We start from the raw sequence: 13,061 nt of genomic DNA, 5'->3' as shown, positions 1-13,061 counted from the left end.
GATACATAAAATTTTTTGGAATACTTGGCATCAGTTATTGATATCAAATCTCTTTTTTATACAAATGATTCACATTAGAGTTAAGTAAATAACAAAGACAGTACTTGAATTTTACTTTTTAATTTTATAAAATTTAACTTAGTTAGTCAAGACTACAGCATTTGAATTTTAATATTTAATTTGATACAATAGTTTTTTTCAAGGAGTAATAATTTTTGACAGAGAGAATTAAAGCTGCCATTATTGGATTGGAATAAGAAGACCTTCAATAAGAATATCTATATGTATAGTTTTAGAAAACGAGGAAGAAAGCCACAAGAAAACTGCGCGTCTTACAGAAAATAACAATATGTACATTATCTTACAATCAGTAAGATGTGAAATGTTCAATAAAACTGCTAAATAGTTGCTAAAAATGTTTAAATACATTTTTTTTGTCCTTAGTTAAAGGACACAATGCACTCTGAATATCAAGATTTTTTTCAATACGTAAATTGATGGTGTAGAAATGCTTTCAGAGCATCATAGAATAGCTTAAAATGAGTTTTACAACATTGAACACTGTGCCATATTTAACTAAAAAAAATAAAATTTTGAACAAAATTTAATTTTGGAAATCTCAAATTGTTCCACTTGATCTTCATTTAGTGAAACATTATTTTTTAAGAAGACTTACAGAACAACAAATTCGTTTCTTTGACAATTTTTTAGTAACTAATAAGCAACAAATAAAAATATTAGAATTAATTCTTTGTTCCGTTAACTTATAAAACGTTTTTAAAATTATAACAATTTAAGACATTAATATTATATATTGTTAAATTATTGTATTGTTAGTATTATATATTGTTAATATTATTTTGTAATATATTATTAATCATGTATAGAATGTTTCAGACGCACCATCTGCTAATAGCTAATTTCCTGAAATCATTTTGAGACGAAAATTTACTATAATATCCAGATTAAATATATTTTTTAATATAATAAATATTAAGAATTATAAATATCAGCAATTTTATTTTCGCCTACGTAATATTTATATCGATATTAACAAAAGGCATTATTAGCTTTTACCTTTAATACTTTACTTTGTAACATATCTAAACGCGCAAATTTTAGATATAATTTGCCTTAAATGATTATAATTCAAACTATTATAACCTCAAAATATTTTGGTATTAAATTTTCGTCTCAAAATGACTTCAGGAATCTGCCATTAGCAGGTTAGGTCTGAAATACCCTTATATATATTATATTGTATATGTATTAGGTGTTGGAATTAATTCGTAGCGTTTTTAATGAAAGAATATTATTTATTTCACATGAGCATTAAAAAATACATTAATGAAAGTACTTCCCATCACTTGTAAAACGCTACGAATTAATTCCAACACCTAATATATAATATTATTGCTAGGGAAAGTTATTTTTTAACAGTAGAACCGCCGACGACGCTAACTTGGCTCTGCTTATTAAAAATTGCTATTTATTTTTATTTTTACTGTAAACCACCAAAAGTCATCAAAATGACACTTCATGTATATTCTGAAATAATCGTATACTAATATTTCTCAGTGTGAGTTAATCATCTGTATTATATACGTCTATGATTCTGACATATTTTCTGTCTTATTTTTCTCTTCGTATTTAAAGTTTTTCAGCATACACACATTAACATCTTTATACGATACCGGATTAAACATCAAAATTATTATTAAAATTTGCTTGTCAATTTAATTTAATTTGTGATATTATTCTAATAGTTTAATTGCGTTTGTAAGTCCAGAAAAAATTCGGCGCACAGTTTGAATAACTACAAATATGATATATATATATATATATATATATATATATATATATATATATATATATATATATACATATATACATGTAATACAATATATATATAATTCACATTAAATTATTTAGGCATTACAAATCAAGCTTCGACTTATAGACTTGAACCGTTATACTTACTTAGTATTTTATTAATTAAAAACAACGTAAAAAAGGTTAGTAGCATACTCAAATTTTGGATGCAAATTCAAGCAAATAAACATTAATTAGTATTGGAAAAAAGAATGCAGTTACGAAAAAGGGCAATCAAATAAAAATAATGAATAAAATATAAATTTTATTAGGTGTTGGAATTAATTCGTAGCGTTTTTAATGAAAGAATGTTATTTATTTCACATGAGCATTAAAAAATACATTAATGAAAGTACTTCCCATCACTTGTAAAACGCTACGAATTAATTCCAACACCTAATAATTATTTTATTAAAATCGTTTAAAGTGTACGAGTTTTGAATATATTTCACTATAAATATCAGATATAATATTAAAAAATTATAATAATTATTTAAAATTGGAACAGTTTAAAGAAATTGTGAGCAAATTTTAAAATTCCAGACTTTTTTATATTTGCCCTTGACTTTTCCCGGTTTTTCATGACCAATTTCAATTTCTCAGTTTTCCAAATCTGTGGCAACCTTGTTCTCTTTCATACTATACAATACAGAATAATCGAAAAAAATATATATACATATATATACAACCTCAATAAATAATGCAAATAATATCAAAAGTTTTATTAATCGGAGGAAAGCATAAGAGCCAAATCGGCGCGATTGGTAATCTTGGGGACTGGTATTCTTGGGGAGAATATTCAATTCCGATGGTTCTAGTGTTAAAAATAACAAGTTACAATTATTCGTAATCAAACGTAGCCTACGTATTACCAAATAAAAAAAGTAACAAGTTATTGTTATTACCGATTTTTTTAAAGTAACTCGTTATAATTATCGTTACTTGAGAAAGTAACTTTTCGTTACTTTTCTGTTATTTTTTTAATTGACGATCATCAATTACAGTGGACGGGTGCCTAATCTCAAGCACTATGAGTGGCTAGTGTCCAATCGAACCGTATCTAATCATGTGTAAAGTAACGATAAAAATAACTATAAAATTCGTTACCGTTACTAAAAAATGTAATTACGTTACCATTAGGATTATTTAAAAAAAAAATGTAACGCAATAAAGTTATCAAGAAAATAATTTGTAATTGTTACAAATAATGATTAGAGACCTTTTAATCAGACTATATTGAAGGATTTCGTCAAATTCCTCCAAGCAAGAAAAGAATTATAGGCTATCTCACTCCTCCACCAATGGCGGTGTGTATACGTGATGGATACACTTGAAGAAATTTGATTAAATTCTTATGGCTAGTCTCTGATTAAAGAATCTCTAGTAATAATTACTTCCATTCTCTGACTATTGCTAATAATAAATATTATTAATATCATTACTACTTTTAATATTATTATTAATATAATTTACATCTTTTTATTAATTATTATTTTTACAATTAAACTCCCATTTATAGAAATTAATTTTCAAAAGAAATTTCTATTTTTATCCAAGAAAATTCTTGGAAGTTTTTTACATTATATATTTTACATACCATTGCATAAATATCCTTGAGGTCCAATACCGCCGATAATAAGTTGACAATGATTGCAGTAAGTTATTGTAAAATACTGATGCGCTACAAAATGATGTCCTCTGATCGTCATCTTACGCGATTTTCCAATAAGAAGTCGTGCTTTGATGTTGGATTTATCTTTTGCAACAAAGGTAGGTACTCGATCGATCCATACCGGTCGTAATTGAAAAATCTTTATCAATACAGTAGCTAGACCAGCTGCTGTCGTAAAAAGCCGTAAATCCACATGTTCTTTCTCTATGTCTTCCCTGAAATTTTCCAAAATTTTTGTATATTATATTATAATTTATATTACAATAAAACGTAGCAATATGAGCTTCTTTATATTAGAATTATCATTAACACATCTTTTAAATACATACACTGCTAAAAAAAATTGAGGAACTATTCAAAGCAACGTTAAAAAAAATTCTAAATTATGTTAATCTTTGCAAAAAATAATTGCAGAGCGCTGTGTGTGTTTAGAAAATTATTTAGACAAGCATACAAAGTGAGATAAAGATTTCTCATTTTATTCTACTCGCAGTTTTCTTTGAATAAAAATTATTAAACTCACAGAAACTAAAAAAGAATAGTAACCTTCCGAAAGTAAAGAGCTCAAATTTTAAAACTTTTTAAATTCAAATTTCGTATATTTTTAACGAAGTTACAGCTGCCTGAATTTTGTCTATTTTTTTTTACAAAAAATTTACAAAAAAATATTCCTCTAATTTTTGTGAGTAGTGTACAATTAATTCAACAATTAAAAAAAGCTATAAAAAATAGTTCAAGTTTTTTAAAACACATTTATCCTATTTTAATATCTGACATAATTAGCAGTTAATATCATATTTTTTAGTATTTTTTATAAATTTTAATAAAAAGAAATACATATATCAATTTTTGTTACAATTGCAATTTAACTTATTGAAAAATCTGATATCAAAGACAACTAATGAGTCAATTCTAATCAGAATCGTAGGGCTCTTGTAATATGTTCTCGTAAGATTTGTAAGAGCTTATAAATGCTTATAACTTTATATAATGTCTTTACGAACTTCTTGTTAGTCGTAAAATTTACAAAAAAATCATAGATGTACGAATGATCTTACAAACATACGCATACATAAAATTACAATGTCAGACATAGTTCTTACAAATTTTACGAGAACAAATTACAATTTAAAACCTTACTTAGAATTGGCCTATATATCTTAATTATTTATAAAATTTTAATATGATCTATATTTGTCTTATATACAAAGTGTTCCGAAATTTTTTGCCAAGCGCTCTTGTGTAGATAGAGTAGAATAAACTGAGTCGAAAAGTCCAGTACTATTTTGCAATTTTCGCAATAGTTAACAAGATATTAATTACTAAATATCGTTGAATATTTCAATAATTTTTTATTCAAATACTATTAATTTTACAAAAAAAAACCAGTGAGAGACAAACATTATTTATTTTCTTCTCACAAAGTTCCGAGAATTTTTTTCGGAATTTTTTCAGAATTTTTTAATACTGTATTTTCTCATGAACGCTTGGCAAAAAATTTCGGGACATCATGTACATATATTATTCGTTTTTATTTTTTTTTCTAGATATGTCACTATTGCACTTTAATTTATTGTCAGACAACAAGACGACTGCTATTATATGTCTTACTTTGATTGATTTTTGTAAAATTCTTAATGTAAAATGCTTAATATAAAATTCATAAAAAAGTGTTAATAAATTATATGTAAATAATCTTACAAATAAGGTTCCATTTTCGGCAAAAGATATGTCTCAATAATTTTCGTTTCGCGCGATTTATCAGACATGCTCTCATCAAGAGAAATATCGGTTGGACCAAAAATTGTAGCTAATCCCGCAGTCCTCTTCTGTTGAAAATGCGTTAACTGTTCATTTAATTCTTCCTTCGCTCTATTACGTGCTTTCCAAAATATCTGTACACAAAAAAAAATAAAATTAGTTACAATATCTGTGATTATTAAAGGAAAAATAGTATATATTATATACAAATATTTATAGTTTAAAAATTACTGCTTGAAATGAACGGTCTGTTCTTTACGGTCTGAACTATACAAGAACAAATCAATAAGTACGTGTTTGAAAACAGGCGGTATTGCTGATGAAAGTTGGCATTACCATTGTGTACTATCATCTTTCAAACGACGCCATACAAAATTTCAGAGTGATTCATGTGATAGTTTTTTATTCAAATACTATTAATTTTACAAAAAAAACCAGTGAGAGACAAACATTATTTATTTTCTTCTCACAAAGTTCTGAGAATTTTTTTCGGAATTTTTTCAGAATTTTTTAATACTGTATTTTCTCATGAACGCTTGGCAAAAAATTTCGAGACATCATGTACATATATTATTCGTTTTTATTTTTTTTTTCTAGATATGTCACTATTGTACTTTAATTTATTGTCAGACAACAAGACGACTGCTATTATATGTCTTACTTTGATTGATTTTTGTAAAATTCTTAATGTAAAATGCTTAATATAAAATTCATGATTTAATACAATGAGAAAAGAGCAATATTGATATAAATAACATCCAACTTCGTTTTTATTTATTTACACGTTTTTCGATCCAACAATAAAAGGCGAATTACTGATTAATATTAATTGCTATCGATATTGCTATCGCCTATCGATATTATTCTTTTTCTATTGTATCGAAAAACATCAAATACGCTCACTACGAATTGCTCAAATCAAAACTATCGCATGAATCACTCTGAAATTTTGGCGTCGTTTAAAAGATGATAGTATACGATGGTAATGCTAACTTGCATTAACAATATGCCGCCTGTCTTCAAACACGAGTACTTATTGATTTATCCTCGTAAACATTTCCTGCATTTTAAATAAATAGACATATATTTGAAGTTTGGCAAAAGCAAGATAGAAAATTTTAGTGCAATCCAGTGCAGCGACAAAGAACAGACTTAAAAAATGTAGTATAGAAATATACTTGTTACTCAATAAAAGTTTTTAGAAATTTTTCTATTATAATATTCTAAAACAAGAATAAAATAGGACTCCTGTTAACAATGCACTCTATTTTATGCTTAAATGTACCTTTCTGAGAATTTCTTCTTTATCAGATTCTTTCAAAAGGACATCATCAATCTCATTGGCAACATTCTCATCTACATTATGCAGACGTAATGGCTAAACAAAAAAGTAGTTCAATCATTTAAAATAGATTAAAATAGATTAGCATTAAAATAGATGTTAAAAATAATATTGAAATTTTAAATATACCAAATATTAATTAAATACAATTAAAATACAATAGACATTACAAAAAGGATATAATATATAATTGGATATTATAAAAAGATATATAATAATTACACAAATACAAGAAATTGTAAAGGCTATAACAGAATAAGCAAAATTTTGGCGTTATCGAGCTCAAATTGGTTAGTAAGCATTTTTAAAATATAAAACTTCCTAAATATTAAATTGAAATTGCATTTTTGGTGGAGGAAAGCAAAATAAAAAAGTGGATTTTCTCTAAAATGGCTGATTTTTATGAAAATCGAACCGATTTTTATGAAAAAATATATATAAATAGATATAGGTAGATATGTAAACATCATTTGGATAAGTTTAAAAAAATTTTGTATAATTAAAAAATTTTTTTTCCTCCATCAAATTATATCTAATAATACTAAAAATTTAAAATACCTATTACGGTCAAAGCTGGATTTTCATTTCTTTAAATAATTCAATCTTCAACTGGATCTCCTATATTCCGTACGAGCATTCTAAGCCAGTTCTAAAAGACTACAATATGCAAGTACATATATAGTGTATATTAGTAATTCAAGATTGAATTACTAATAAAGAAGATCCAACTTTGACTACAATAGATATTTTAAATTTCTAGTATTGATTGTGTTTCTCACATATGCGGTCTAAAATAAAAATTCTTAATCTTTATATCTAATAAATATGATTGCAACTAAGCTATCGACTTATCTAGCAATTTCTCTTGCATAACACAGATAATCTTAATTATCGATATTAATACTCATTAGAAGATCCTTCCAATGAAGATCTTCCAAAGAATGTACATAAGTACAAGCTGATTTATTTGCTTCTCTCGTATAGATCTAGGGACTTCCTTCTTTTTAATCGACGTAGTTCGTTTGTCCTATCAAGGAGCATTTCAGAGTTTACATGTGACTGCAGTCTGAGTTTGTGCTTCTCGACATTCTTCCTGATTTTCTCGTTAACTTCCATCTTCAGGTCATGGTCAATATCATTGTTTTTCACATATCAAGATGCATCGACTATGCAGCGTAGCACCTTATTTTGGAACGATTGTATAATTTTAGTGTTACTTTTTTTAGAGCTACTCCAGAGATGGATTCCATATATTCAAATGGGCTTTAAAATTTGTTTATAGAGGAGTAGCTTGTTGTGCAAATCTAACTGAGATTTCTTCCCGGTGAACCAGTATATCTGAACTTGATAGTAAACTCCTTCTTCTTTTTTATGTACTTCTTTCAACTGAGCTTTGTGTCTAGTGTCATGCCTAGATATTTCGCTGTACTTGCTATGGGAACCAATTAATTATCGAGTGCAATCGAAATGAATGTTATTTTTTTGTTCGTAAAATTGATTGACTTAAGTTGACTTGGCTTCATTTATCTTTATCCGCCACTTTTTAATCCATTTGCTGAATTTTTAATTTAAAAAATAAAAACAGCTTTTGTATACATTATAAACTTTGATTAGTGATATTTTTGAATTACTTCTAGATTTTTACAAAAACATCTCTAAATTCTCTACTTTAATATATATTTTCGTAATATTCCAAATTGGGGAGACCCCCCCTCCCTCCAATGACCTTGACCTTGATATACGTTGTCAAGTAGTTGACTCTAAGTAATCTCCAACAGGTTTCAGCCATCGCTCGTTATTCATTAAAGTTATTAAGAAGGAAAGTTTAAAAAATAATGTCTTTTTTCATTATATAGAACAAAAATTTTCTAAAATATATTTTTAAATGTGTAAACAACTGTTTATACGAAGCGACTCCCATTCCAGCTCCCATCCTGCTTAACAGCGCACGACTTTCCACGCGAAGCGATTCCCACACTACTTCCCTCCCTGCTTAGAGCGCACGACTTCTACATAAAGCAACTTATGGAAATCGTGCTCTCCTAAAACAGGAGAGGAGGTGGGGTGAAAGTCGCATGAAAAGTCATTACGTAAGCAAGGAAAGCTATATATGTAATAGTTTTTAATATTATACAAGGTGTAATGTTAAAACAATAATATATAATAGCACATAATATATTTCCGTTAAGAACTCTCTTCTGCAGTTAGCCTATAAAAACTTATAATTCTCGGAGCTTACTACAAGGAGGTTACAGTATGTTTTCGAACACCACGCTTTTTTAATGTAAGTTCCCTTTCCTCTCGTGTTATCAATTTATTATAAAGACCTAAAGAGATAACAGAAGTAATAACGATATTTTTTTGTAACAGAGATGGTGTAGCTTTCAATAAGCAGACAATCAAACTTTGAAATAATCAGCGCTCATCAGCACTCATCAGACATAGAGTTTTTTTAATGAATCTTGACTCCATTACTATTCTTCAATCAATGTGGGCGATAATGGCAATGTTCCGTGGCCGCCCAGTACGCGGCCGCTCACCCCCTCGGCATAGCATGGCGTTGTACGAATAATTGTTATTTTTAACTGTGTTCCATCACTCCGATCGATTTAGAAAAAATACATATTAAAGTAGAGAACCTAGAGACGTTTTTGTAAAAATGTAGAAGTGATAACTCAAAAATATCTTCAAGAAAAATTCATAAAAAAAGCAAGTTTTTTTTTCAAAATTTTTATCAAAAATTGTATTCCAAAATAAAATATAAATATTCGCTCGTGTATATGCAAAGCAATATAAAAGTGATTTCACTAATCAATTTAAAGTTAATTTAAAAAACGAGTAATGTGTTAGGTAGACAAAATTTGACAAATTATTTATTTTTTAATTTATTAAATTACATACATATGTCCAAAACGGGATATTTCGGACTTTATTTAGTCCTTTTTAGCCGATAAAATGAAATGAAAATTCTTAGCGATGGACAAATATAACAAAGCAATAGATGTTATTTTCTCTTTCTAACGATATGTTTGACATCTTTTTGCGATTGAACTATGATTTATGTGATCCATTTGATTACAAAATCAATTAATTTAGCAAAAGTTCCTCGGTTGTCGACGAGAAATTTTTGTAGTCAAATCCTTTAAAAAATGTTTATTTGTCATTTGTTACATACATCCAACATTAGTCCAGTGACTTGAAACTTTTGAATTATTGTGAATATGTAATGTTGCGATTCAATATTTTAGAGTCTTTTAAATAATCTGTGACCATGTTGTCTCTACCGCAAACAAAAGACTAACGTCCACGTGATTAGTGAAATAAAAATTGTGCAAAATTTTTTTTAATTTACCTAAACAATGTTTACAACATGTATATATATATATTTCCATTCAAATTGATCCAACTGTTTTCAAGAAAACCTTTGTTATTTTGTTTACTGTTTTCATTACGTTCCAAAAAATGTAATTTCAAGATTTGTAATATTTGAAAAAATTTTATATTTCAAAAGTGCCAACTGATGACACCAATTTGAGCTCAATTAAACCGGGGTAGATTTTATATACTTATTCCGCTATGCCTTTTACGAGGAATATTTTATGCATTGAATTACTTACCGCACCAGGTACTAGAAAACTAGAATGAATTTCATATGCCCATTTTTTCATCTCTTTGGCATTTCCTTCCTTATATAAATCAGTTACTAAATAAAATAACTGTAAAAATATATATTACGTTTATTATTAATGTAAACATTTCACGTAATATTTTCGTCGTAAAAACAATTATATTTTAAAACATGCTAATTTAAATGAATATAATCAGGAATAATTATACATACCAAACTAGAAGGATCACTATTAGATAACACATAATTAATAAATACAGCAAGGTGTGCATGATGTCCCCATAGTCTGGATAAAGATTGGAACGGTCCATGATCTTCTAATTGACCCTAAAACATTAATAAATTAATAAAAAATTACAAATTAATATTCAAGGATCTTAGTAAGCATTTCGTACATAAACTTATGTATAACTTACGATTTCTTGATCGCTAACGTCATCTTCTTCCATTGACATAATTGGCTGTTGGAACGTTGGCAATCCAGGAATAATATCAGTCGCAAGTGCCTGTTGTTATAAAAAAAACTATTATTGTAAGAGAAATAAGAAAAGTTATAATTATTATTTTGAATTATTATACAGATAATACACAAAATCAGATGTATTATATCCATCCATCATATTGATAAAATCAAAAAGAAAATATCTTTAGTTGCTTGTTTTTATATATATATATATATATTAATATATATATATATATATTTATATATATATATACACACACACACACACACACGCGCGCGCGCGCGCGCGCATATGATATATAAGTATTCTTGAGGTTCCACGGGTGCTTTCTACATAAAGATTATGCGTTTCGTGTAGTTTCCTACGTGTCCAGATCCATTCTTGGACCATTCTTGCCAACATTTCGTGAATCTTACAGCTCACTTCATCAGGGCGAGGAGCAGCCTGATACTGAGTATGATGAAGTGGGCTGCAAGGTTCACGAAATGTTGGCATTCCAAGAATGGAACACGAAGGAAAACCGCGAAACGCATAATCTTTAGATATATAAATATAATATATATATTAACATTATTAATGTCAGTTTTTAAAATTCCAAATTATTGCAATTATAATTGCATAAAATACAAAAATTAATTTTGTTATAAATCGTATCTAACTTATAATCCAATGTATAATAGTTACAATGTGAAATAAAAGAAACTTAATATGAATTAATGAATGATATATTTAAAACTAATAAAAATATTTACATCATTTAATGTGGATGAGAAAACGTCTTGCCCTAAAACAGGGGCAGGATATGGTGGCGGTGGTGTTCCCGGTGGTGTAATACATGGTAATTCATTGATATCGATATCATTATGCCTGACATGTCTTGGAGGTAACAAATCGTTCATTGATTCAGAAGCGATTAAACGTTTACTAGCTTCCGATGGAGATATTGCCGTTATTCCCAATTGTTCCGGACTGGACTTGGTTCGCTGATGTTTACTGAGCGCGTTTGAAGCGTTCAAATTGACATCTTGAGAAAACTGAAATGTAATTTATTATAAATTAATATATATAAACGTCATATATGACGTTTCACGTCAACCGGATCACATGCTCAAAAATCAGTGCAATGAAAATAAACGTTCAAGGTCTTAAATTATTCGTATATGCATTTACTTTCGAAAGAAATGTGACGTTTTGAGAGATCCAATATGACGGATCCAATATGGCGCCGAGAAGCGATGAACATCGTATACACATGTAACATTTTCTTGCTTAAACTATTGTAATGATTCCCAACTAGCTTGAAAATGATTACTTTTAAAGTTTTTCGAGATTGCTGATTACTAATCTGATTGCTAATGTGTTATCAAAATTTCGAAATTCAAAATAGTAGATCCAATATGGCGTATGAAATCTTGAACCCCATACTCTTAAACCTTCAACCTCTTTTAACTCCCAAGCTTTCTAATCCCGAGCGTGAAGTAAACTATTTTAACTTATTTTAAGTTAGTCTTAGAATAGAATAAAAAATATTTCATTACTAATTTTTAGCAGAAGATGATTGATTTTTGAACGTGCATTTAAAAATAAATCATCACTTACTGAAAACTAGTGCTGAAATAATCTATAGAAATAATGCCTTAAACAGTTTAGCTGGATCTTAAGTGCCTGTATAATTCTGTGTGAATTTATATACTACTATGTAGTCCTTTAAAATACGCGCCGAAATAATTTTTCGATTTTGAAATGCAAACTTCACTAAACTACCGCAGTAATATTACAAATTAAATTAGCTAGCAATTTAACAATTTGATTTCTTTAGCAAAGTAATAAAATCAGTATATACATAGATCTTTTTAAAACTTACAATTTTCATTTAAAACATTTTTCTCAAAAGTGCTTTGTTTTCGAGATATTCGACCGTATTCCAACTTTTGGACCATACGACGGTATAAAGTAAAAATAAAATTTACTGCATTATGAGATATATTCGAATATGGCTACACACAGACCATAATTTTAAAAACTAATGCACATTTCTACTATTAAACTATTTACATTACTATATTTACGATATATGTATATCAAGTATAAAATGAAAGATTTTATGACAGAAATGAATGATCTGCGTTAAAATTCCGATTGTAAAGTGTGATAAAAAGTTTGATTTAATAAATAATATTATATTTATATTAATATAGTATATATTATATTTTTATATAGTGTCATTTTCACGAACTTCAATAACGTTAAGCAAAGTATGATGTATTATACAATATAATTTTACAAATAATTTTATGCGAATTCCAAATATACCCAGATAAC

At 27.7% G+C, this 13,061-nt stretch overlaps 1 protein-coding gene across 6 annotated transcripts in view; it reads right to left on the bottom strand.

Moving 5' to 3' along the window:
* The window catches only part of RhoGEF2 (Rho guanine nucleotide exchange factor 2), a 188,995-nt gene that overhangs the window by 112,562 nt on the left and 63,372 nt on the right, over positions 1-13,061 (bottom strand). For all 6 annotated transcript variants that reach the window (XM_087411682.1, XM_087411681.1, XM_087411679.1 and 3 more), the window contains 7 exons: positions 11,492-11,773; positions 10,692-10,781; positions 10,489-10,602; positions 10,265-10,363; positions 6,591-6,683; positions 5,246-5,439; positions 3,470-3,759 (listed from right to left, as the gene is read on the bottom strand). In XM_087411682.1, the coding sequence (XP_087267808.1) occupies positions 3,470-3,759; positions 5,246-5,439; positions 6,591-6,683; positions 10,265-10,363; positions 10,489-10,602; positions 10,692-10,781; positions 11,492-11,773 (1,162 nt within the window). The remainder of the gene's footprint in view (positions 1-3,469; positions 3,760-5,245; positions 5,440-6,590; positions 6,684-10,264; positions 10,364-10,488; positions 10,603-10,691; positions 10,782-11,491; positions 11,774-13,061) is intronic.

This window comes from Acromyrmex echinatior, chromosome 12 (genome assembly GCF_024713525.1).
Source record: "Acromyrmex echinatior isolate Ae372 chromosome 12, ASM2471352v2, whole genome shotgun sequence".
In the NCBI taxonomy this organism is placed as follows: Eukaryota; Metazoa; Arthropoda; class Insecta; order Hymenoptera; family Formicidae; genus Acromyrmex; species Acromyrmex echinatior.
The sequence above is the reverse complement of the archived record's forward strand: the minus strand, read 5'-3'. Positions and strand labels throughout refer to the sequence as shown.